The 27,685-nt window shown below is 38.7% G+C and overlaps 1 protein-coding gene across 1 annotated transcript in view; it reads left to right on the top strand.

Moving 5' to 3' along the window:
* RLF (RLF zinc finger) overlaps window positions 1–26,361 on the top strand; it is a gene marked incomplete at its 5' end in the record, with an annotated part of 48,557 nt that extends 22,196 nt beyond the window's left edge. The window contains 4 exons of the mRNA XM_035901203.1: window positions 3,359–3,561; window positions 8,444–8,580; window positions 15,053–15,194; window positions 17,698–26,361. Of these exons, the coding sequence (XP_035757096.1) occupies window positions 3,359–3,561; window positions 8,444–8,580; window positions 15,053–15,194; window positions 17,698–22,440 (5,225 nt within the window). The remainder of the gene's footprint in view (window positions 1–3,358; window positions 3,562–8,443; window positions 8,581–15,052; window positions 15,195–17,697) is intronic.
* Between the last annotated feature and the right edge of the window lie 1,324 nt (window positions 26,362–27,685).

The following is a 27,685-nucleotide window of genomic DNA, read 5'->3' as shown; positions in this document are numbered from 1 at the left end:
TTAGGCGTGTTGAGTAAAAGCTGCAGAAAGACTTCTAGCACGAGGGGTTTTCAGTTGTTTTAGTCAAACTGCCATTTTATCCTTCAGTACAACAACAGTTTCACAGAGTGTATTCTGAAATGTTGTAAATGGATGCTATTTCAGTCATCTAAAACTTCGGGGTTTTGAATAGCTTGTGGCTTTCTGGCTTTTTTTTTTTTTTGCAGTGTGTCTCTGAAAAGCATTCCTAGCTTTTGCTGTTGTAGGCCACTGGCAAGTCAGATGTGACAGTAGCTCAATGTGCCCAGCTTTGTTTTGTGAACTGGTAGCTCATCAAGATCATCAGAGGCTTACTTGAATCAGAGCCTGGAAATGTGACATGTTCTTATCTCTCTTGATTAGAGTTCTTAGGGTTTTTTAATTTTTTTTTTTTCTTTTAATGCACCGGCCCTGAAAAGGAACTGACATTAACTGTAAATATGGCTTACCAAATTTGTTCCAGCAAAAGTTTCATAGCATCTTAGGTTCTGTCTGCTGCTTCTATGGCTGTTAATAAATCTGTGCATCTAGGGTGGCTGTTGCTGGTTTGTATTGTCAGCTGGCTCAAGATGGTTGTTTTGGGCATGTATATTTGCTTGAAGAAAGGGCCACAAAAAATCATTGCTGCTCATGCCTTTTAGGTGACTAAATGATAGGAATACCCCAAAGTGAATATAATAGATGCTGTTCATCAGCCTCAATCTCTGATGCTCTTCTATACCTAAGGAAGCTAACTTCAATAGTCTTATTTCAAGACATTTTTTTTCTTTTGCCTAACAAATAGTATAATTTGGGAAGAACAAAGAGGTTAGGGTGAGCTTGTTGCTGTGTGCAGCAGATGAATGCCAATGTCTTGGTATGCCTCTGTTGACATGAGTTGATTTGTAGGAAAGCTGGGAGAACTCTCCACCACACTGCTATTGTAAAACAGACCTCAGTGTTGTTTGTGCATACTTTACTGCACTTTAGCACATTGTTGCCCTGTTCCAGAGGTACTTCCATTGGAAATGTTCACCCTGAGATGCTGTTTCTCTTGAACACTTCTCATAGTGACCACAGAGTCTTTTCACGCCTTAGTGCCATCCATGCTCTATAAAGGCTGTATTTACAGTATTGTGGTATAACTTAAATTCATCTTATACTGCAAGTGGTTTTGGGTGAGAGAGGAATCTCTTATCCTTACTTTTTCATCCTGGGATAAGAGCCCTTTAGATATGTGTGGTTTGAAACTGCACTGACCCTTTACTGCTTTAAAGGGTTTGGAGGAGGGAAGACTTGCAAGGTGTCTTTGCATTGATTTTTATAGCAAGCTGGTTTAGTCCTGATATACTTGATAGAACATTGGACAGAACACACAACAGCAGGAGGTCTAGGAAGAGAAGGAACGAGAAAATATGTTCATGGACACATTTGGAAACATGACAGATTTAGGATTGAGTACAGAATTAGGTTCTTTGAGGGGAAAACAACTGTTCCGAGGAATAGGCAGCAAAATGAGGTTTTGTTCCCTTTTCGGGGAAAGGGGAGGTTGTTGCAGGCAGGCTGCTGGAAAAGAATAGACACTTCAGAGGAAAGCTAAGTGCTAAGATAAATATCTGACTAGGGATTTATTTCTGACTTTTGCTCCTACCTTCATTTGGTGATACAGGAGCTCAGTTTGTCACTTGGCTCCTTTGCAGAGTTCAATACATGGTTGCTTAGGTGTGAGTAAATATGGTTATCAAAATGTTCCCAGGCACAGCAGAGTGAGATGATCAGCATTACAGCACTACAGCAAGCAGCAGAAGCAAAAAGCAGCCACTAATGAGCACTGGACTCTCTAATACACAGTAGGGCAAGCAAGCCCCATGGTATGTACTGGAACCTACTGATCAATAGCTTAACAGATATAAATTCAATTTAGCACATTCCAGTCTCGAACCCTTTGAGCCCCACACTGGGCGCCAAAAGAACTGTTGTGGTTTAACCCCAGCCAGCAACTAAGCACCACCCAGCCACTCATTCCCCCTGGTGGAATGGGAGAGACAACTGGAAGAGTAGAAGTGAGAAAACTCCTGGGTTGAGATAAAAACAGCTTAATAGGTAAAGGAAAAGCTGTGTGCGCAAGCTAAGTAAAACAAGGAATTCATTCATTGTTTCCCATGGGCAGGCAGATGTTCAGCCATCCCCAGGAAAGCAGGGCTTCATTATGCATAACTGTGACTTGGGAAGACAAACATCATTGCTCCAAACATCCCCTCCACCCCTTTCCTTCTTCTTCCCCCAGTTTCTATACTGAGCATGACATCATATGGTATGGAATAGCCCTTTGGACAGTTGGGATCAGCTGTCCTGGCTGTGCCCCCTCCCAGCTTCTTGTGCTCCTGGCAGAGCATGGGAAGCTGAAAAGTCCTTGACTGGTGTAAGCACTGCTTAGCAACAACCAGAACATCAGGATGGTATCAACATTCTTCTCATACCAAATCCAAAACACAGTGCTATGACAGCTACTAGGAAGAAAATTAACTCTATCCCAGCCAAAACCAGGCCAAAACCTGTCAGAGTTCAAGGAGCAGCTGGATGATGTTCTTAGTCATATGGTTTAGTTTTAGATAGTCCAGTGAGGAGCAGGGAGTTGGACTTTATGATCCTTACTGGTCCCTTCCAACTTGAGATATTCTGTGATTCTATGATAAGTATCTGGGAAGAGAATCAAGCTAAAATTGCGAGGGTTTTAATCAGATGAAATAAATTATTGAATCGGTTCATCAAGTCTCATAATAATTAGTTGTATGTGGTTGATCTAGAGCATAAGCTTAGCATGTCAAACAGTTTTTCCAAAGTACCACAAAGATGACATTTTCACCCTCAACTGCTTTTTGTATATTTTGGCATTATGTGGGGTTTGAACAACTTGGGTAGAAAAATCTCCGGTGAGAAGTACATAATGCTTTGTTTGAAATATTTTTGGTTCTTTGGAGTGTGAAGCTACAATTTAAAGTTGAAGATCTGGAATCTCTGCTAAACTACTGGTATCTTGTTCAAAATACTATGTTGTCTGATCGGTGTCCTTTAGCCACTGCTGTGGCGTACTTCCTTATTGCGTTAAAAGATGCTATCTTTTGGTGGGGGGTGTGTCTGTTTTCTGTAGCTCACGTTCTCTCCCTAAGCAGTTGGTCTGAATTTGTTTGGGAGACAATATTCCGTTTATTGCTGTCACTTTTTATCACACCTAGAGTTTCCTAAGAAAGCTGACCATACTTATACAAGTTTGTAATAAAAGTGTGAATGCAGTGAGACAATTTCAGTTGAGTGTCAGCTGTAAATTGGTGTATTCTCAAAGGCTTTTTTCTTTTCCTAGCTAATAAATTGATTACACGAGAAGGGCCTTCCTTTCTGCAGATGCGAATAAAACATTTGATGAAGTCAAACTGCATCCCCCAAGCTACTTTCTTGTCCAAATTGTGTGCAGATTCTCCAGAAATTGCAAATGTTTCATCTTTTCGCCAAGCCTACATCACATGTGTGTGTTCTATGCTGCCTAATGAAGACTCCATTAAGGAGGTTAGTAATCCATAGTCCCTTTTTAATGTATATTTATCAAGCATTTTAGAGTTTATTTCTGCAATACTAAGAACTGAAGCTGAAGAGTGAAACTGCAGGAGAGTTCCAAAAGAGAATGATCTGCCTACTGGAGGCATTGGGGATGTATAGGTAACTTGCAACATGTTCTTTGATTGGATTGGCTGCTAATGATAAATGGCATAGAAATCACATTAAACTGTGTTCAGTTTTTAGTTTCATTTAAGAGTTGTGAGGTGTAGCTGTATCTGGTTTACCTCGATACTCAGAAAAGTCTTTACTTGCCAGTCAAGTGTAAAAGGTAGAACACTGATTGTATCTTTATGGTAATCACTTACCAAAATTATGGTAATCACTTAGACCTTTTATGGGAAAATTGACTAAGCATCAAAGCAGTATCTTAAAACAGTATGGTTTATTGACTTAACTGGACCAGTAGCCAACACTGTGAAAAGTGTAAAGTCAGTGGTGTTAGTGCCAAAAATTTTACATAAATAATTGGCAGTATGAGGATTTGCATGTACGTTTCTTTGCATGCCTGGTCACAGGAATTGTGTAGTTAGCACTCTTTAGAGAATTGCTGAAATCTGAGACTTCTAAAACACTTTTATTTCCACCTTTTGTTTTCAGAAGGTGAGAATTGTGTTATATCTTCATGTTACCTATTGTTCCTCAGGTAGAAAGTTATCAGGTCTAATCACAAGTGGGGAAAAGAGTTGGAAAAAAGATGAAAGATGAAGAGCTCAAAGAATGGCAGCTGTTGGAGAAAGAGGTGTCAATGACCGAAAACCCACTGGGAGGAAGAGGGAATTAACTCTAATAAAAGAAACAAGGGTTAAGTGAAATTTGAAGTTCAGAGTAGGACGGGATAGATGGAGGAACAGGGCTTAGCTGAGAAATTAATTGGAAGAAAAAGGGTGAATATAAGTAAAGATAGCTTGGGGAGGATTGTTGAGAAAGTGTCTTAGAAGATTAGACAATGTATGGTTGTCCCTTTCCAGGAACTGGAAGTGATTGGAATTACTAGGTCAGGCTCGGAAGTTCAGTTGCTGAGCTCCTTAAGGCTGGTGAATGACTTCTATCTATCTATGTAGGCAATAGCACATGTACACGCATGTACAAGCACACATACATGCGTGTGTGTATGCACACACTATATATAAAAGTTGTCCCTTGTGTTTCTGGTATTTTCATGTACCTTGAATTGATCCTAAGGCACACGTGTAACAAACGGTGTGAACATGTAATTACAAAATTAACAACAAAGAATTATTTGTTCACAAGAATCTCATGCTGCTTAGGGGGAGACTTAGAAAGTAACATAACTAAGAATTACTGCCTGGCTTACTGATTCCAGTGTTTGGCTTGAATTTGCCAATTTTATTGAACCATTTAAGGTGCTAATTAGAGGTTCTTCTACACAGTAGTTAACAGGTAGTTAACAACACTCTTTACTATTGCAAAAAGCACAAAGCCCCAAATGTTCCATAATCTAAGATGGCTTTCTCTGCAAGGCAAGTGCCACGTGTACCAAAAAACCAAAATTTTCAAATGAAACAACCAGTTAAAATTAAAGCCAGATTGATTGTTTTAATTGTAACTGGTCATCTCTGTAGAATGTCAGTGTGATTGTCTGCTAGGTTGCATCTGAGCTCCTTATAGCCATCTCTTATCATCAAAGTAGGGGTTTTTCAGTCTGGACTTCCTTTGGGAAAGACCATTTAAAAATCTGAGAGTAAAACATTTGAACTCTGAATTTAAGGAAAATCCTATTATCCCATTTGTAAAAAAAATTCAACTGGGAAGCTTAAGAACAGTCATCTTTTGGAGGCCTTCTCCAGACACTGCCTACGGAATAAGGAATTGTTCTTGGGTTGTATGCTTAGAAGAGCAAGAGGGAAAGACCATGAAGCTTGTTAAAATACTGGGGAAGAATAGTTGTTTATCATGAGTTTTCTTGCAAAAATACTCTTAGTTCCTGTGTTGCTTCCATTGTCAACTTAAACCAGGTGTTCTCTGTCCTCTGTAATTTCCAATTTGATTGGAAGATTAGAAAAACTTAACCTAAGTCTTCCTTGCCCTGCAAACTGTTTATGCTCAATGAAATACTTCTGATATAAAGTAAGTTCTTTTATTAAATTTTGAAACACCAGCTCCCAAATATCTTGCTGTTATAGAAGCATTATTCAATGTAAGAGTAGTACCTTTTAATGTAAAGAGTAGCTTGCATTTACAGACTCAAGAGTATGTTGTCCCAAGTCAGGGGAAATTTACAGTCTCTGAGCTGAAACTAAATTGCTTTTTATCAGTTCATGGTATAACTCTACCTCCTGAAAGGAAGGTTAGTCTCCTTAGATAAGCAGGTTGGGTGCCCCTTTTTTATGGAGTATTAACATGATGTCCTAATAAAAAAAATGGTAGGAGGCTTAGGTTAGTGGTAGGAGAATTTTATGATGACATAAGTGAAATATCTTTGTAATGTTAAAACTTTTTTCTTCAAACTAAAATGACATGGAAGACTAGCTAAATCTTGCATGGTTGTACATTCCATGGAATAACTTTGAGGAGTAAACTGGCATCCTTCTTGTTAACAGAACATAGGGAGGATGACAGCATTTTTCAACAATTCTAATTTTAAATATCTTGGTACCTTTCATTCTGTAGTCTCTGAATTTTCATTCAGCTGTTAGTCTTGTTGGGTTTCTAACAGAATTGACAAAGTTTGAAATAAACAGGACGTGGAAACAAATTGCCTTGTTGCTTATGCAGTAGTTAATGTACTGAATATGAGTGAGTTTGGCCAAAAAGAATCAAATTTCTCTATGAGAAGGAGAACGAATCCCATGTGCTCTGTGACTGCAGGCTGCTCCAAGTGCCACAGACCTGCCTGTTGCTGGAGCTGTGTTTGTTGCTGTTCCTGCTGGTCCAGTGCACTGCAGAAGTTCCAGGTCTTGTTACAGTGTTGAGTCTGACTGAGAAGTAACTGATGGCTATTAAAAATGTGGGCTTTAGCGTTCTGTAGCCTAAGAAACCCTAGTAAGTAGGTTTTAAGTTTGTAGTTTTTTAAACAGCGGTAGTGTTGTTCAGTGATAGTTACTTTAATGGAACTGGGAAACTGAGCATGATCCCTGTCAAGTGTTGCCTGGCCAAGTAGATAATAGACAAACTACCTCATCATCTTCAGATTTGTGGAGGAAACATATCCCATGTTTACATGCACTGACAATTTTTGATCTTCTGAAAACCAACACCTGAAAGATCAGGCTTGTATCAAACCACAGCAGGCAGCCTCTTGCATTATTTAAGAATATTTGCTGCAGTATTGAGGAGATGGCAGCGTATAATTGCAGAAATTATCAAAGACAAAAGTTTGAGTCACTTCACTTTGTTTTCCTAATTTGCTTTATAAAATGTGCTGACAGAAATTGTAATCTATAAAGACTAGGAATAACTGAGTGGAGAGAGGTGGTAGAATACTGTGAGAAGTTGCCCAGCTATCAGATGTATTCAACTAGATTTCCCACGCAAGCTGAAAGTCTGTGTTTCTGTAAGTACTGAAGGTAGATGAGAACATAAGAAAGGTACTGCTAGCAAAGGATGTTGGAGGGAGACTGTGTGCAGCAGTATCTTTTTTTTTTTTTTTTTTTAAAATCTGTGAGCCAGACCAGCAATGTCCTCTTCTGTGCAGCAATGAACACCTTCAAAATTCTTCCACATGGACTTGCTTTTCAGTCTTCCCCAACCTGATAGAGGTGGCACTTGATTTGCAGATATTGTAAAAAGTGCTTATTATCTCTAACATGCAAGGAGCAATGATGTCTGTCCCCTTAGCTAGTAAAGCATTGCGACTGAAATCAGTTCTTGAGGTTTCTCTCTTGCTAGAGGTGAGTCAGTGACAAAACCCCTAGACCAAAATCTGCTAAATTTAACTCTTCTTCAAATGCAAAACTAGTGCATCTGCAAACACTTGCACCTTGTGAATTGCTCTAGAAATGTCTGCTGGAAAAGGTCAGTCATGGGTCTCAAGTTGAACACCAAAAGCCAATGGACCCTAGAAAATCTTGACATTGTTCAGTAAACTCCAGTGTCAAGCCTGTATGGAAATGTGAAAATTATTTTGGTATATTTAATTCCCTTTGTTCTTTCTATATCATTATTTTTCATGATTAACAAGAGGCTTGAATTGTTTGTTGGCAACAGCTGATTAAAGTAGCTGTTTGCTTGAGTACAGCCTATTCTGTGAAGTGGAATCAATCCGGTGGGAAAAATATATTAAAAATACATAATTACTGTTTGTGGTCTAAAATACTTGGCTTATAATCAAGCTAATGCCCTGTTTTGATACATGGATAGGTACTACCTTTAAGTAGGCTTTCCAGAACTTCCATGGAATTTTTATCTCCTCTAAACACTTCTGTTTTTAACACCATGCTTTGGAGTGTGGTTGTTCAGGATCAGCACTTAGGGACAAAGAGGAAAAAGAGACTGGCTTTTTCACCTCTCTTGACCTTTTTGGACCTGAGTTTTGATATTCAAAAGGAGACGGGGATGCCTGCAGAGGAGGAATGCGAAGCTGTAGATAGACTGTTGCCTGTTGTATGTAAGAATCTGGCTAAGCTGCCCAAAGTAGAAGATGGTCCCAAAGAATACTAATACTGAGAAGGGATCAGAATTAACATGGGAACTTCTTGTGCTGTTCTGTAGCTGAAAGGTGTGGTATGAACTCTGGGTTTTATGAGGAGACGTAGTGTTTTGTTCGCATGTTTGTGAGACCATTTCCTTTGATACAGTAAACGTGCGTTTCTTTTGTAAACATGCTGAGAATAAAATGCCTTTTCTTTTAATTTTCTTTTTTTTCTTTAAGATTGCAAAGGTGGATTGCAAAGAAGTACTGGACATTATATGTAATCTGGAATCTGAAGGACAAGAAAACACTGCATTTATTCTTTGTACAACATACCTTACTCATCAACTTCAAACAGCAAATGTGTATTGCTCTTGGTAAGTTGTATTACTGCTACTCCTAACTGCTCCTCACGGGCTTCAGTGCAAGAGAATTGAGCTAATATAGTACAAAAATATGTAGAGAAAGTGGATGTATCTTTTCACTTGAAAAGTACATCAGACTGAAGTACTTTCTAGATAACTTGTGACAAAATAAATAAAGACTCATCTTGCTACAGTAATAGAGCAGTTAGTTGGACAAAAGTAACATTTAAATCATTTTAAAATGAAACAGCATTCATTGTTGGTATTAACAGTGGTGCTTCAACGATACAGTAGCTCTGTAAGTAAATCAGTGCTGCCTGGCTTGATATTAAACCCCTAAGCTTTCTGCTTCCACAAAGTATGTTGTAATTCAGTTCTTCCTTCTTGAATACTTAAGACCCATGGGACTTTGCCATTTTTCGTATCTTCCACAGAGATGTAAGTAGTAGGAATGTGCAGAGGCAGCACCCTTTAACTCCCTACCCCCACTCCCCAAGAGCCTTTTTATATTTTTGTCATTTCTAAAACTCTTGAGAATTGTAGTACTAGACCTTGGCCAAATTGTGACTGTAAAACTTCTCTGCCCTCTTAACTGTGTGGAGATAGGAAACTTTTTGTATCTCTCTCTCACCAGTGGCAAACTGGTAGAGCCAAAGCAGGGAAGCTGTTTTCTGCCCCTTACAAAATGGGTTTATAGTTTTGGCTTTCAAGGCATGGCTGAATGTGTAGTTTTCTCCTGTTTAAATGCTGATCTGGATAAAACTTTACATTACCAGACATCTCCAGTATTTCTTGGGAATTTTGGATTTGGTCAGCTATGGCATTGTTCATTTACTCACTCCACGTTTCAAAGCCATTAAGAAAAGTTTTCATAGCACTTAAGTGTCAGCAGAATGATTGATAGTTTAGCCTGGTCCAATCATGTGTACAAAAAGGCCAGAAGTATCCACATATTGCTTCTGTTTCAGGCCAGAAATGTCTTTCTGAGCAAAAGCATACCTTTGTAGAGAGAAATGAACTTGTGAAAAACTCAAGAGGGGAGAGCCCACCACACCTTGAAATTCTAGGGGCTGTTTTTTCACTACCGAAATGTGTCATTAGAGATTAGATTAGAGCCATGTCCAAAGAGATACGAGGCTAAGATCCATCCGATGATCTCTCTTTAAAGAAAAAACAAACCAAACAAAAAAACCCAAACAACAACTAGCATTCTTTCAGGGTGAACTAAATTATTTGCTGTTGTCCAAGGAGACTTGTTAAGCAGTTCTATCTAAAAGCTGTATCCCTAGGGTGCAGATGAAGGGAGTTGGACTTCATGCATAGCTGAGACTTTTTAACTATTGGGGATGGAGAATAGATTTCAGTGATGTAGCATTTATCGTTACATCTCTTTTTTTTTTGTGATGACAACTATGGGTAGATTTTTTTGCTTGCAGGACAAAGTCTGAACCGAAACTAATTAGAATTTGAATGGAACTTTCAGGTTCTGTAACTGTCTAACCTACATTTTTCTCCTGACTAATGAGTTGGGACAGATTGATTACAACTGTAGATTTCTCATCTCCATGCCAGTGTGGCCTGTGATGAGGCCTGCCTAAAGCTAAGTCTACGCAAAACATGGTGCAGCTGTAACATGAGTAGGTACTTCCATATCAGCTTTAAAATTGGCTAGCCTAGGTGATAACCGGTGAAGACTTGAAGGTACAAATGTTAGCAGAGTCTAGAAACACAAGTATGTTCCTACTTGGAGAAGGTGTTAGCAGGTTTGTGTCACTCATGCTGAAGTCGTGTCACTGTGTCTACACTGTTGTTAGTGATTGTTCAAATGAAAGGTGATGGTCCAAACTGGTGCTATGTCCATGCATGCCAGAGTTGCTCCCTCTGCTGCTATCTGGACAAATTCCTCAAGTTCCAGCTGCCTTCCCCCAGGGAAAAGACAGGAGAATGAAGTCTTCTGTCTAACACTGAAATTATATAGAATCATAGAACATTTTGAGTTGGAAGGGACCTTTACATCCAACCCCCCCTGCAGTGAGCAGGGACATATTTAACTAGATCAGGTTGCTCAGAGTATATAGGTGTATAAATTCAAATTCTCATACCGTACATAGCACACCTTGTACAACAGAACTGCACACAACTGATGTGGTCTGTATCCACTGAAGAGCAAAACTTCCAGGATGCTGGAGCCCAGATTGAAGAAGTTCATCTTCTGATGGACTCCTCTCTTGGGAAACTGGTGTAATACTTCTTGACCATCAGGTCATTTTCTCACTTTGAGGCTGTACCTCTAAGTCCATTTCAGAAGTATTGTTGCTTGAAAATAAGGATGCCTTGCTGGTCTAATGGTGAACTGCTGTTTGACAGGTGGAGGTCAATAAAAAAGGCCACTCCACTTTCCTTGTGGCAGATGCATATTTGGTGATTATTTAGCCACATGGTAGATGAATTCAAGTGACTGATATGACATAAAACTTTTAATTTGGAACCTTTCTTTTGTCAGATCAGCCAGCTTAACTCATGAGGCATGAGATTACACATTACAAATGTTGTAGTTATTATGCCTTACAAAAATGAGGAGTCCTCTGCTCAGTACAAACTGTGGTGGTCACTGAAATCATTGCAGGGCTGATTTGAATCAGTACCCTAGAAAAGAGATAAGGTAATGTTGCTTTCTCTGCATGAGTAAATTGAGCTCAGTCAAAAGCATGACAATTGTCAGAGCTAGCTGGATGGACAGGAGATGTTAAGATGGACTCGCTGCAATATGCATATTTAGCCTAATCCTGTAGCTAAAACTAATGTGGAGGAATCGTATGCTAGAGGTCACTTGCTAGCCATTATACAGGCTTAAGTACAGCATAAATACGCACTCAAAATGCTTAGTTAAATTGAAGGCATAAACTGAGACTATTCCTTTCTGTGACCAACTGCTGGTTTTAAGGGGCAGCAATCGCTTAATTCACTTCAGAGAAGGTCCTGTCTGGTTCAGAAAGACAGGAATTGTAGTTGAATGGCTATTTTACCCTGTGATGCTTGATCTACTGACAACTTGGACTGTACTAGAAATTTTTCTAGCAATGTCATTAACACCTTTTGGATTTTGATTGTTAATAATAAAATGTAACTTCTTGTTGTGTGTATTTAATCATAAGCCTGCATAATGGTGTTTCAAGCTAATAAATTATTTAAGATTTAATCTGTTTTCATAGTGCACTTCTAGTGCATTAGGTAGTTGGATAGACCAGGACTGGTTGGTGACATTTACTAAAGATCTTTGAGAGGAGAGCAGGGCATAAGAAGAGCAGAGACCCTCTGGTACAGTGTCGTTTGCAGGTCAGCTTCCCTTTGTGCTGTTATGGATTTGGTTCGACAGACAAGCCCTAGCATATGTACTGAGAAATGTTCCACTCATCTGTAGGATCCATAAATAAAATTGCTTCCTGCAGACTTTTCTGGATCATGTCCTTCTTGATGTTTAGAGTAGCAGTACATTGATGAGATATTTTCTGCTAGCCCCTGGCTGGCCTTTAACAGACACTGTAAGCAAGCAATGTTATCCAGTGCAATCCTGCTTGCTGCCAGCCACCCATTCCCATTATTCTGCTCCGTAGCTTGCTTTATGCAGTATCAGAGTGAACCAGCATAAGTGATCCAGATGGAAAGTATTCTGGTTTAGACAAAGGAAAACACCTGTTGGCAGCTGTGAACAGCGGGTGAAAGTGAGGATGGTTTTGAGACTCTTTTATGCATGAGTGTCTTACATAGTGGATGAAGATGGAGCTTTGGTGCTCATACTTGAGCCAATCCTAACAATTTGCTGCTGCCAAAAGCAGAAGATAAATTCTCGCCATATTGTGGTGCTAGCTGCACAAGTCTGCTTCATCTGTTGTTCTGGCTCGGAGTCCATCTGACCTGTAGTAAGCACATTCATCTAACACAGCCAAAACTGTGTATAGCTTTCTACAGATTAATGCTTGATTAGTTTGCCATGTGGTCAGACCAGTACCAGCAAAGAAGTGCAACACTGGTGCTTCTGGAAGTTGTAAGCTGTTAAATCTGTTCTGCTGTAACATCACTCTCAGTCTAGAAAGGGAGAATCTACCTCCCTTCCCTCCCGTCTTCACTGCTCTAGCATCTGACTGATGGCACAGTTCTATCTCTCCAAGCCAGCACAAACCTCTTATTGTGTATTTGGAGAGGTTAAGCTATTTCATTAGCTTAGCTCAGCTCGTCCTGTAGCCTCAAGTCTGTACCTCCAAGAGAAGACTATTAAACCATAAATGTCTATGAGTTAGTGCTGTTGGTGTGAAGCTTCATTTTACAGCTGAAGATGAAAGCAAACTTAGGTTTGTATATGTTATTCCTTATCAAAATTGGAAGGTTTTGCAATGATTGTTGCTGATAATCATAAAATAACGTGTAATGCTACTTTTAAGACTGTATTTGCTGTGTTTGGAATTTTTATCTAAGTGGTGCTGCTCTGGGCAGTAGTTCTGAGCCAGCTGATTGCCTTAGCAGTCAGGCAATTCATCAATCTATAAAATAATGTGATCTTTAGCATAGACAGAAGTGGCATTAAGTATAAACTGTAGCTAAGCATAACTTCAAAAAAACTTCTTTCTGGTCTGGTACGCCAGTAAGATTTTTTTTTATTTTTTTTTTCCATTCCAAGTATTACTACATACTTGGCTGTCTGGAGTTCCTTCTGTTCTCAGCACTGCCTCACATCAATTTTGAAATGGAAAATTGCCCAAATACTGGCAGCTGTCCTTTCTTGCCTTTCCATGTGTGTGAAGTTTATCTGAGGAACACTTCTACATCACCATCCTTGAGGACCCCTTCCAGCAATGTACTTTAGCTTTGCAGAAAGAAGGGGTGGGATGGGAAAGAGAACAAGACAAATACTGAAAACTTTTTGCTCTGCCAAAACCCCTTGGGAATAAGGGATTATCCAGAGTGAAGCCATTTCACTATTCTTCCAACTCCCAACTGTGTGAATGTATTGAATAGATACACAAAGTGACTGATGTCTTGAAAAACTATTTTTCAAGTTTGTTTTGTTTCTGTTGTGGTGATGCTGAGTTAAATTTTTTGTAATACTTTTTTTTCCTGTGCCTTCCTTGTGTAAGCTTCCCTTCATACAATTCTTCCATGTTAGTCATCCTGATCTTCAATTAAACTTTACATTTTGACAGCTTCTTGGGGCTAAAGGGCAGTAGGAAATGTTGCTGATATTCTGGGTGTCTACCTTTTTTCCTCTCTAGTTCTGTTTCAGGATTTAAAATGAAAGCACCTTGAATCATACTGCTTGTATACTAGTTTCTTGTAGGCCTGTCTAGCTTCTCAGCGGTCTCTTCCTGACTATGAAAGGCTGTTTATTCTATTTCTAGGCTTTTAAATAAAACAAACAAAAAACACCCAAACAAACAAAAACAACAAAAAAACCCCCGTTACCAGTAAAATACTGGCCATTTTTGTGCAATAAGTGTATCCCAGGTCAGATCCATAACAAGGCCTCATTCCCTTTCATTTGGCTTGGGGTTCAAGAGTAGGATTGCAATAATTCAGAGGAAAAAGGCTTGCCAATACTCAGTGTAAAGTTTTCCTAGGTGTGTTTTCTTGATTTTTGGTTCTAGAGGCCTTGAATCTGTAAACTTTTATATAAAATTTGATGCACAGAGTGGTTAAGTTAGTAAAGGTGAAGTTTGTGCTACTAAAGGAAGAGAAGAAAAACTTTTTTGCAAGTGATATAAAAGATACAGATCCTGTCATTCTGCTGCTTTTACATTTCTGTGGCACTCACTCTTGACGGTAAAGCAACGCAAAGTGACAGATTGCATCATTCAGTGACTGTGTTGCCTTGGTTATAACAACTTGCTTAACATAACAGCTCTGTGCTCAGATGGTACAAACAGTAAAGCACATTAACTGCTCGCAGACGGCAGACAACGCTCTCAGCTTGCGCGTCCCTTATGTAACACTTCACAAAGTGTGTTCTGTTAGAGGTGTCTTTTAAAGCACTGAGTGGCAGTTACAGCATTTGAATGCAGGTGTCAGCATCTAAGCTACTTGCCTGGTGGGAGAGAAGTGGCTACTTTACATTAGGATTCATCTTACCTATTTTAAATTTCTGTGTGAAAAGTTAAGGCTCTGCAAGTGTGGGGCTTTTTTTCTGTCTAGGAAGAAAGTCTGTGAAGCTATAGATGCCTGCATTAAGTGAGATGAATCCCATTGCCAGTGTCTTTCCCCATTAAATAACAGGAGGAGATATATTGTGTTTTGATCCAATGCTTGTTTAAGAGTAAGGCACAGTAGCAGTTCTCTTCAGGATCTCTCAGAGTTGCAGTCCTGACTGAAGTGTGTGCTGTTTTTTAATAACACTTAACTTGTTGCGGCGTCAACTCTGAACTAAAGTCTGTAGACTCTGGACAAATTGTGTCTATCTGCAATGTTCTTACATTCTGCTTTCAACTCTTTTCAGGGAACTGACACTTTTCTGGAGCAAACTACAGAGAAGAATAGATCCTTCCTTAGACTCCTTTTTGGAGAGATGTCGTCAGTTTGGCATCATTGCCAAGACACTACAGCATTTATTTTTCTTGATAAGAGTCATACAATCTGAAGTAAGTAAGCTGCAGTCCAAAGTCTTTGGACACAGCCAGAACTGTTTACATGAATTTATTTTTTTCTTAATAATGCTACTGAACTGATATAAAATTTAGCTTATTTTGTTATTCATGCTTTCTGATTAAGTGCCTAATAGTTTACTAATAAAAGTAGCTGAAAAATGCCTGCCACTGTAGTTTTGTGTCAGCTTGACACATTGAAGTGACCTTCAACCAGTATGAAATGGTTTGTTTGTTACTCTGAAAATACAATATGAGAGTATTTTGCAAACAAAGTATAGCTCTGTTTTGATCTGATGCCTGTTTAGAAGTGAGACACAGCAACAATTTTCTGCAGTATCTCTAAGAGATGGAGACTTGGCTAAAATGTTTCATATTTTTGTATTCTGGGAAAATAATGTTTCCTCAAAATGTGTGATACGATCACATCTGGACTTCTACCTTCTATTCTATCTTTAGAAAGCTGCAGAAAGGTTCAAGAGATGCTTAACGGCAATTTTTATTAACTCATAATCTCTGTTTGGGGAGTAATGGAAAGACTTTATTTGATCCATCTACCCAAGAGGCAAATATGGCGTGCTCTTCATAAGCAGAGCAGAAGGGATGTAGCTGTGGTTAATCTGGGTAGTTGCTCAACGGGATGTTTCTGTCTCCCTTTGATGGCTACTCTGACTCTCGGAATTGGTTAGACTGAAATTTCCTGTGTCTGGTCACTATATGAGTAGATCTGTGGAGGGCAATTATGAATGAAAATGAATCAGGCACGCTTTAATGGAGTGAAAATACGCTAGCTGATAATAACAGGATTTAACTGTTTTAGTAACAGTATTACACAGATCATGGACCTTAAATTAGATATGGGGTTTTCCCTTAGGAATGTCACCATTTCCAAAAGATACCAGATTTTTCTTCTTGAAAAGCAGCATAGTTTTTGCACGTGTAGAGTAGAATTTGCCACATTATGAATGTTTCAATTAACAGTACCCTCCCAAATTTGCTCATCTTTTTGCATTCTTATCTGGATATGATTTAATTCACAGTTAAGGCATCAAATTGATTAGGGATAAAACAAACAAGTTGCCTTTTTTCAATTAAATTTCTCTCCAGCTTCAGGTTTGTTTGCCTGGGAGTCTCTTTCACTGACTAGAGTTAATCCTGTGAACCAAATGAGTTATCAAGTGTGATTTGATAAAAGAAGAACAAGTATCAGAGCCCTGTTTTAGAGTCAAAGTAGAGATGAGATAGGTTACGTGATTGTCCTTTTGACAGATCATAGAAGGGAGTCCGGACCTCTTTAGCAAAGATGAATTCTGGTAATGATTGCGTAGGGAAGCGTTTGCTCCTAGTTTCTCTGAAGTTGGCCTTCTTCTACTTTTAAAATGTGCGTGAATGTGCACTTTTTATCTAATACATAATACGTTGTTAACTATGTGCCAGTTCTTTCTTTCCTGATAAACCATTTTAAAATTTCTTCTCATGGGGAAGTGGCTTTTTTATTGCTGTCTAGCAAGTTAACATTGTTATTGAATTAAAAGTAGTATTGCATGACTTCCAATAGGCGGTGCACAGTGAGTGTAAGAGTTTGCTAATTCTTTTAACTTGCTCTTAGTTCTTTTGGTTCTTTACCATCTGAGCTGGTGGGTGTGACTGTGTTAGTCACATGTCATCTCTCTACACTCTTCATCAACAGCTTGACTGTTACTTATCTTTACTAATAATGACTAAATAGTTACTTCATGCGTTCAGATTCTTTATGCTGAAAAGTATGCTTTTGGAACAAGGTAACTTTCAACTTTGTCCACATAGCATTTGGAATATATTATTTTTTAAAAAGAGGATGTGAATGATACTTGTAGGTATCTCTTCTTGATACTATTGAGCAGCGTCTCAAAGTTGCGTAGACTCGTCAGAAAATGTTTGGAAGTTGTCCAGTTGTCTTCATCAGGAATAATTTCTGCCACTGTATTGCTTATGCTGTTGAAGGTTATTTGGTTTCAGGATGTGAATTTACATTAATTTCTTTACACAGTACCGCATGTTCTGAATTAATATCCTTGTGTGGATGCTGTGGGAGGAATATATATGGAAGATTTACACCATTCTCTTTTAGACATCTGACTTAGTTACGATTGAGAGTCACTCAGTGAAGAGGAAGAGGAGTTAGATGTTTTGCAACATCTAATGCCTAAACTAGTTCAAGTGACTCCTCCAAAGAGTGCACTAAATGTGAAGTGGCTCCCTTCACTTGAAAAGTATAAGAGGTTCCTCACATAAAATAAACTACAACATTTTAGAGTATGCTCAGTGACTTGGGCCCTTAACACTCAGATGCCTGAATACATTCTGAATGGGCTGTAGTCTATCAGATGCTCTCATTGCAGTTTTTTTTCATAGAACTGTTCTAGAGAGACTATACTTACCAAGAAAAGTAACATTTGTTTTGTGGCTGTTGGTTTTTTGTTGTTGTTGTTTTTGTTTTTTATTTATTTATTTTAAACAGGCAGAAGAAGCAGGACTTGCTGTGTCTGTTTTGTTATGTGTGAGAGCCCTTCAGATCAGATCAAATGGAAGTGATGAAATGAAGACATCAGTATGTAAAACAATTGCATGCCTTTTACCAGAAGACCTTGAAGTTAGAAGAGCTTGTCAGCTCACAGAATTTTTACTTGAGCCAACTTTGAGTGGATTTAATGTGTTGGAAGAGCTCTATATGCAACCAGATCAAAAATTTGATGAAGAAAATGCACTGGTTCCAAATTCCCTCCGTTGTGAGCTGCTGTTAGCTTTGAAAGCATATTGGCCATTTGATCCTGAATTTTGGGACTGGAAGACTTTAAAGCGACATTGCCTTAAACTGTTAGGGAAAGTAGCTTCTGATTCCGAGGATGATGCAAGTTGTAATATGTCAATCAATGAAACTGACATGTTGGAAACTTTCTTTAGTGACTATGATGAGTTAAAAGAACATAAATATTATGATGGAAAAGACACAATGAACCTCCCTAAAGAAAAAGCAAGAGTAAAAAAACCAATTGGTTCTTCAGAAAGATACCAGAGATGGCTTCAATACAAATTTTTTTGTGTGCTCTGCAAAAGGGAGTGTATAGAGGCTAGAATACTGCATCATTCTAAGATGCATATGGAAGATGGTGTTTATACGTGTCCGGTGTGTACAAAAAAGTTCAAGAGAAAGGAATTTTTTGTACCACATGTAATGGAACATGTTAAAATGCCACCCAGTAGAACACACAGACCTAAAAAGAAAATAATACTGAAAAAAGAGAGATCGCCACAAAAGACAACAGCTTCCAGCAGCCCACCCCCAGTGTTTCAGGAAAAGTCACATCAGCCACAGCTGCTGGAAAACTTTGAAAATGACACACATGAATATGTCACATTTAGCCAACTGGAAAATTGCCAGCTACAAGACAGAGACATCTATCCATGTCCTGGAACAGATTGTTCTAGAGTATTTAAACAGTTTAAATACTTAAGTGTACATTTGAAAGCTGAACATCAAAACAATGATGAGAATGCAAAACACTACCTGGATATGAAAAATAGGAGAGAGAAGTGTGCTTTCTGTCGCCGACACTTCATGACATCCTTTCATTTGCGGGAGCATGAGCGCGTGCACTGTGGACCTCAGCCATATATGTGTGTGTCAATGGATTGTTATGCTAGATTTGGGTCAGTTAATGAGCTTCTCAATCACAAACAAACACATGATGATCTTCGTTATAAATGTGAGCTAAATGGCTGTAATATTGTTTTCAGTGACTTGGGGCAACTTTACCATCACGAGGCACAGCACTTCAGAGATGCTTCGTACACCTGCAACTTCTTTGGTTGCAAAAAGTTTTATTATTCAAAAACTGAATTTCAGAATCACCTTGCAGTGCATAATATTGAAGTGTCAAATGGGGAAGTGAAGCAAACACTAAAACTTGAAGAGTCTGTTTCAAAAGACAAATGCAGTTATCTTCCAGAGTCTCAGCTGCTTGAACAATCTGAAAATTCCAGTCTTAATGATAACTTGGATCCCTCAGGCTCTCAGGAAATTCCACAGATTAAGGAAGAAGCACTCTCTGACAGTGAAGATCTAGACAGTGAAAGTAATTGCAGTCTTCATTGTGGGGACCACAGCACAGATGCTGCAGTAAACCAAGGACAGGTGTCTCCTCTACTGATTGAAACAATGGCTCACAGTCAATCAGTTCCAGGTTTTCTCATGTCCCAGGAAGGAGTGTTCCATCCAGCAGATGTGAAACAACAGTGTTCCAATGTGGCAGTTTGCTTTGATGAAAAAAAACTTTCCTGTGGTTTTGAAGGCTGCTGTTCCACATACAAAAATTCCAGAAGTATGCAAAAACACCTTCGCAGGGCCCATCCATATAACTTTAAAGGTAAAAAAAATTTGGAGATGAAAACTAAAGACTTTCTCAACCTGTTGAGTGACACTCAGGACAGTAAATCCCCTGCAGACAATAGTACAGAGTTAGGTCATATTTCAGATACAAATGCTGACTCTCCAGAAAGCTTGTATTGTAGTATAGATGCTAAAGGAAGCAATGGCCTTAAGGAAGAAACTTGTCCTTCTTCCCCAGAAACATCTTTTTATGATAGTTCTAAAGAATCAAATATTGAAGATAACATGTTGGAACTAATGTTAGGCTTGAAACATCTAAGCTTAAAAAATTCTAACATTCAGAATTCTTCAAGACACAAGCCTTTTTTGGGCTCTTTACAGTCCTATTCATCTAGGGATGCCAAGTGCCCTGAGTCAGTAGATGAAACTACCTCAAAATTTCAGCTTCAAGAGCAACAAGATAATTTACCCAGCCAGTATCTTACTCAACTGGCAGCTAAACCATTTTTCTGTGAATGTCAAGGATGTACGTGTGAGTTTGTGACCAGAGAAGCTCTCTTAATGCATTATGTTAAAAAGCATAACTATTCAAAGGAAATGGTTCTTCAATTAAATATGTTCCAGCATCGGTACTCACCATTTAAGTGTCATATTTGCCAAAGATCATTTACAAGAAAGACACACCTTAGAATTCACTATAGAAACAAACATCAAATTGGCTGTGAGAGGGTAGTTCACAAGGCATGTTCTAATGAAAAATTCGACCATGTAGGTTTATGTACAGATGACGTGCATAAAAATAGCACTGTTCCAACACCTGTCTGTGCAACCAGCGTTGAATTCATTGAACATTCAAACCACTCTGAGCAGCTGTGTCATCCTAAAAAGGAAGACTGTAGTTCTGAGACAGATTTGGAGTCCAGTGAAGAGACAGACAATAATGTAACAAGAAAAACATCTAACATAGCTTCTCTGGACAGTCATAGGGAAGAACTGGAGGCAAGACAGGGAAGAGGAAGCAAAAGAACAGTCGCTAAAGGAAACTTATGTTATATATTGCATAAGTACCATAAGCCATTTCATTGTATACATAAAAGTTGCAATTCAGCATTTACCAACCAGAAAGGTTTGATTCGCCATTATAGAACTGTTCACCAGTATAATAAGGAACAGCTCTGCTTAGAAAAAGACAAAACTAGAACAAAAAGGGAACTTGTCAAATGTAAAAAAATATTTGCATGCAAATACAAAGAGTGTGGTAAGCGTTTTTTATGTTCTAAAGCTCTTGCTAAGCATTGTAGTGACTTCCACAATGAACACTTAGAGGATCAAAAACTGCTTGCTGAAGCTGAATCTGCAAGATTTGCTTGTAATCAAGCACACTGCCCTGCTGTATTTTATACCTTTAATAAGCTTAAACAGCACCTAATAGAAGAACATGCCAATGAAGAAAAATTAAACAAAGATTTTGAAATCCATTGTGATCTTAATGGCTGTGATCGAATTTTCACAAATTACAGTCACTACTCTCAACATGTATATTTCCGACATAGTGAATATTATGATAGTCTCTTCGGAAATCAGAAAGAGGAGGAAGATAATCAAGATAAAGATAAAAATGAACAAAGTTATTTGAAAGATGGTTTTGACATAAGCAAGCAGAATGGGAAGCAGTTAAAAGAAAAATCTAAAAGAATTAGCAGAAGTAGAGAAAAGCATTTGATGAATTTCAAAACAAAAGAGGAAGCCCTACAAATGTGTGAAGAGAAGTCTACCCAGACCCAGTACCCTTGCATGGTTCAGGGATGTTTGTCTGTTGTCAAACTAGAAAGCAGTATAGTGAGGCACTATAAGCGCACACATCAGATGACCAATATGTATATAGAGCAACAGATTCAGAAACTTGTTGTTTGTGTTAAGTGTGGCATCATGACTGAAAAACAGTCCTGCTCCAACACAGCTTTAGACTCGGATAAAAAAGGTGTAAAAGTTAAAGATGATAAATCAGCTAATCCTGATGTGCAGGAAAGTGAAAAACCTCTTGTTCCAAATACTGACTGTGATCCTCAAGATGTAAGCAATGAAGACCAAAAAAGATGTCCGTCGAGTAGTGTGAGTTTTGATGCGAGTGCCTTTATGTATTCAGGCACTTTAAAATATAACCACAGTTCAAAGAACACCTGTTTGGAAGAGCATAACATCAGGGAGACAGTTGTGTGTAAAACTGAAGATTTTTCTGAAAATAGTGAGAGAGAGAATAGCTCTTATTTCCCCAGTTTACAATTAGAGTTGCCAAGAGAGAAAGACCCAGAAGGATGTCAACATAGTGCAATTAATCAAAATGCAAAAAGAAATGTACTTTGTGCTACAAAAGAAAAATTTCAGAAGCCTCCAGTGTCCAAACCATTTGATTTAAAGACATACAAACCAATGGGATTTGAGTCTTCATTTTTAAAATTTATTCAGGAAAGTGAGGGGAAAAATGATGACGATGATGATGATTTTGATGAGGTAGTAGAATGGAAGTCTCCTGAACAGTTGCCAGTAGATAAAACCTTGCAAAAAGAGGGAGACGGTCAAGGGGATACACCAGTAAACAACTTTGTAAATGACAAAAATGTAATTATAACCCCAAATAGTAATGGGCAGCTAACAGAAATCCAGCCCTTGTTGTCAGAATCATCATCTGCCCCTTCTTTAGAAAATTTGAGGGCGATCTTGGACAAGGCACTAATGGACTGTGGAGACCTTGCCTTAAAACAGCTTCATTACTTAAGACCAGTAGTTGTTCTTGAAAGATCCAAGTTTTCCGCGCCCCTCATAGACTTATTTCCAACAAAAAAGGCAGATGAGCTTTGTGTAGGAAGTACATAAGTAGTTTTGCTTAGAGCAGATTGCCTCCACTACTGCTATATGGGGAGAACTTCAAATTAGAACAGTAATTGTCACAGTACACACTGTTTAGGTTAGTTTAGACTGTTTAATTCCATGAATGTGTAATATCTGTCAAAAGTATTGGCCAAGTTAATTTAGCTCCCCATTTTTTTCAAAGGACTATGCTGATTTTGGTGCTATTTAATACATCAGAATACTGGGGGCTTCCTCTTGAAGAGTAAATGTGCATGATTGTATATGGAACAAGTACTAGGGTACCAGGGTTTGGGGGGCGATGGAGTTATTACTTGACTTGAATGTGCACCCTAGGGTGCTTTGTGTAACATATTGTACACTACAGCATCTTATATTTTTTGAGTTATGAGTTTCAATAAATTACAGTTTTTCACCCATTTGTTTACTGTACAGTAACTATTCAATGTGGTTTACTTGTAATTGAATTTGGGACCATTCTGAGTGCATTGGACAATGTTGCTTAAGTTTTATGCATTTGTAGATAATTTATCAGACTGATGAAACAGTATAGATACAGAAAAGTAAAGTATTATGTTTTATTTTATAATCTTCTCTGTGCTTTTTTCAGACTTGAAAGAATTATAATTAGTACAGGCAGAAAGCACTTGCCCCTTAGAGAAGGGAAAGTCCTTTCTCTTTAAAGGAAGATGCTTCTGAGAGTGTATGGTACAACATTTTGAAGAGCATTGCCAGGCTTCCAAGAGAGTTGTGTCACATGAAAGTATCAGTGCACATTTTGAGTTCCTTGGTTAGCTTTCTCAATAATGAATAAAACCTAGGTGGAAGATTCACCAGAAGAGTCATCTAGTATGTTAAGATCTGTTTCTTGTTCTTCTGTGTGTCATTTCTTGCTGTACTTCTGGATGCATCATGAGGTCCAGAATCTGTTTCCCCTGTGAGTGGTATTTCCCAGTCTCCATGAGGATGCTAATAAGCAAGCAGCAATCACATCTTCTTATTGACTGAGGGCTTGGGATTTGTTGGGTGGTTTGGGTTTTATACTGTGATCTGAAAAGTAGCAGTGGAAAGGAAATGGAGAAAACTTTGGGAAATGTTGTTTAAAACAAACCATGAATATTGGCCAGGTGCAGGAATGAAGAAGGCTATCTAAAAAACTATCTGGAGAACCGTGTTATGACCAAAGCCAGGCAGAAATGGCATCTTCATGCTATTCTTGCAAAAGTTATTTGGGCATCCTTAAAATAAAAGTTAGATTAAGTCATACACCAAGCAGAAGTGTAGTTTATTATGTATCTTTTCCTGTCATTTCCTTTCTCTAAACTGTAAGCTTCTTGTAATGAGAGGAATAAGGTGCATGAATCTTCTCATTAGCTTTTAAAAATGGAAGTTAGGGTCAAAAGGTTAAATACTGCAACAGGGTCAGACACCTGAATTAGCTAAAGTGTGTTCCAAACTGATTTTTGTCTCGTTTAAACAACAACAAAAAAAAGTCTACCTTTTAATGTCAGGCTTGCATTGTGTTCAAACATATTTGAATCTTAAGGGTCTCAAAACAGGTAAAGAGATTAACTGCAAACTTAATAAACATGTGATGACTGCTGCAGGTAATGTGCCTGGAGAGATACCAGTACACTCCTGGGTTTTCTGAGTATCCCCCAAAGCAATCTGTCCCCTTCAATGCCTAGAGATAGAAAACTAGTCAGCATGAGTAGTAAATTACTGAGGTCTTGAGTCTTCAGCTTCAGGTTAAGCAGCTGTATTTCCAGTAGATGACCAGAGCTTCAAATCTGACAGATTAAAGACTTCAAGCATTTAAAATACTTACTTAGAATGAGAGAAATTAGATGAGAGTGCAGGAATCAAATGAGATGGAAAATATGTATATATGCCACAGGTGAAAGAAGTGGCAAGACAAAGGCAGCGTGCAAGCTTTTGCTTTGTATAGTCCTAAACATGTACCGCATCTTCTAAAAAGTAGTTTTGATGTCATTGATTGCTTCCTACAACTTAAAATGCTGTGAGTACAGTCAGGAAAATGGAAATTATTAAATGCAAGACTGATACTTAGTGTGGTGATAAATTAGCTGAGTCATAAGAGACCAGTAAAAAAACTTTCTACAGGGGAAATAGCAAAGAGAAATAGATTCCACCCAAAGCAAGTATCTGCAGACTTAAAAGGTGTGAGACAATTTTGTGGTGAGTCCTTAGGCTAGCTGGGTCCTCTTTGAAGGTGCCAGTATCGTACATTCCTGAGACAATTGCATCATGTCTGATGCTGACCGCCACTTCCATCCATGAGCACACGCTGATGGAAATGGACTCTGCAAGGACCTGAAGTTGTCTTGAGTGACCTGGGAACAACTGAGTTTGAAAAAAAGAAATCCAAAAGGTAACACTCCTACATGTCTACACAAGCTAGAAACCAGCAGAAAAATTTAAAATAGGAATTATTTCCAAGGTGCTTGCTTTATGATGTAGGTGCAGCTTTTGGTAACTGGGGTATTTAGGGTAGTATGTTGCAAATAATGTAATCTTACAGATTTTTTTTTTTTAATAGTAATTGTGAATAGTAACAATGTCTTTGCAAACCTGAAGGCATTTAAACACAGGTGGTTTGCTTTCCATTTTCACTGGGTCAGTTGACAGTTGCTTACCTGGCAGGTGGAAATTGTTTAACTGGGGTAACAGTTCAGTGTGATCTCTACCTATATACGCAAGAAAACTTTACAGAGAAGTTTGCATTTATTCTTTTAGACTTCATTTATACATCATTCACTTGTCGTTCCTCTAATGAATGCTTTAGGTTCTTGGAGAATGGAGACATGACTGGGTTTAGAAATGCCACAAATGGTACAGCTCCAGTTGCAGATCTGAGCTGCTCTACCCATTACCCATGCTATATTTTGCACATATTGTTACCTGAAGCTGGGTAAAATTTCACTTTAACTCCCCAATCAGAGTTTCCTTCTCTTTCTTTTTATGCTTGACCGATACTGAAGTTTGATTGTACTTAAACTTCAAGTTTTTTTTTTTTTTTCTTTCCTATTGTTGCCTCTTGGAGTCAGCACTGATAACTTTCTGCTCAATAGGAAGCTCTGATCACAGATTCCCAGTGAACAACCTCATGGAGTTTGTGAATGAATTCTTTTTATAATTAAAAAGATTCTGGGACCACAGAAGTTGTCCAGAAATAAGGAAGAAAAGAGTTTTTGTCTGGTGTGGGTGAAGCTTTTCTGCATAAAAGGTGTACAAGAGTTTGCCTAAGAATGCTGGATAAATTGCCACATGAATGAAAGCTTACTGTGAATGTCTGCCCTCGCCAGTGTAACTCACAGTGCATCTGTCTGCCTGCTCTGACGTGAACGTAGGAATGGGTTCGCTTATAATTCACTGCCAAAAGCAGCAATTCAAAATGCAGGTTGGTTGGAGGTACCGTGTGTCCTTGTAGACTGACTAACGAACAAAATAAAATACACAGTGGCACAGCCTTGCCTCTCCCTTGGAGCATGGCTTCCTGCTTCCTTCTGTCGGGCTCCCAAATTATGGATCATTTTATAATTATGACTCTCAATGAGTTTGCGTTTCTTGTATGTTGTTCATATATGCTCTGCTGCAAACTTGCTACCAAAGAACTCTACAAAATCATACAAAATTACCTTTATACAATCCTACTGTGTTTAAGCTGTGTATTAAAGTTCTTCAGTGTTCAGCTTTCCTATTAAAAAATTAATCCTGCCACTTGTTGTATAAAGAAATTTGCATATTAAGCATGAATGTTGTGACATTTGTAGTTCTGTAATCCCACAGAACAGTTGTGTGTGAAACTTAATTCCTCGAAGGTGTTCTGCTCTTACCAAATAGGAGTTACGGCCTGCGTGTAAATGACAACCACTATACACAGGGCAAGCTTTTACAGACTACACCTCTGAAGTGTTTTACAGATCCTGTTGAGCAGGCTACTGCTGTTAACTTAAATTACTGCTATTTCCATAGGCTTGAATATAATGCAGGACAAGACAGCATCATTTCTGTCTGTCGGGTATGGAGACAGGTCCTGCAGTGTTCTTCAGCCCAGGAATTGTATTTAGAAAGTGGTGAGTGGGTTTTCCTCAGTGGTCATACACAAACACCTTGGAGGCGTTTTCCTCTGGTGATTGGCATTCGCTGTGCTACTGGGATTTTTAATACTCTGGTCTCAAGTTGTATTTATATTTCTGTTGAAAGGTGCCAATGTCGCACTGGTCTATCAGCTACTTCCTAGTTATAGAAATGATGTCTTACCCATTTCAGATACTAACAGTGAGGTCTTTGAAACCCACTTCTTTATCATCTACAAAATGCACTCAGCGAGGTAATGCATGTTACACCATCAAAACTATACAGTTTGAATGCAGATCCTGATACTGATTTCTTCTTGGGCTTGGTTATCTGATCTAATTGCCTAGTGCTGGTGGGTGTCAGGGAAGGAGGCCACAAAAGGGTAAAAGTCCAAAGATAAGAGTTTTTACTGTCTATTTCTGTTTTCACGTCATTTTTCCTTCCAAGTGCTACTAGAACTTGTTTTACAGTGAAGATGTAACATTTCCAGCTTCTTGCTTTCAAACATACAGGAGAAATGTTTTGTTCTGCAGTGAAGGAACACCACCATGTTGACTTCCTAAAAAAGGGATTTTACTGTAAAGAGCAGACACCTGAGAAAACATAGGTGCAAGTTCATAATTGTGGTATGTTGCTTCCATTTTTTAAATTACTGTCTCCGGGTGCGTGGATTTTGTAGGAAAACATGTTTATTGGTTGTACCTGTCTAAATTCCCCAAGGCTGTGGGCTGCCCTGCCATGTTCCCATGGGTACTAAAAAACTGTAAATACCCTTACAAAGAGAGACCACCTAGGCTGAGTTCTGTACTTCTGCAGGGCCCTCAGCAGAGCCAACAGGTTAGTTCAGTGGTGTCGCTTGTGTGTTGTTTTCTGGCTGTCTTGGCGCATGCAAGATCTTTGAATTTTATGATGCTGATAAAGCCTTGTGGCACTGTATTTCACATCTTCTGCATCTTGGCTGCTGTGAACTATTTGAGGGAAATCCAATTTCCAGTGAAGTTCTAGTACGCCTTGTCAAGAATCCGAGCATGGTTATGGCAGAGAGCAGGGGAGGCTTAAATGAAACCGCCTTGCCTTTGTCTGGCACTGCCAGGTGCTAAACCTATTCTTCCTCTCCCCTAAAGTTTACAGCTGGTGCCCTTGAGCCCTT

Source organism: Egretta garzetta, unplaced genomic scaffold, assembly GCF_000687185.1.
Source record: "Egretta garzetta isolate BGI_Z169 unplaced genomic scaffold, ASM68718v1 scaffold368, whole genome shotgun sequence".
NCBI lineage: Eukaryota > Metazoa > Chordata > Aves > Pelecaniformes > Ardeidae > Egretta > Egretta garzetta.
Note: the sequence above shows the minus strand (reverse complement) of the source record. Positions and strands in the feature narration are given on the sequence as shown.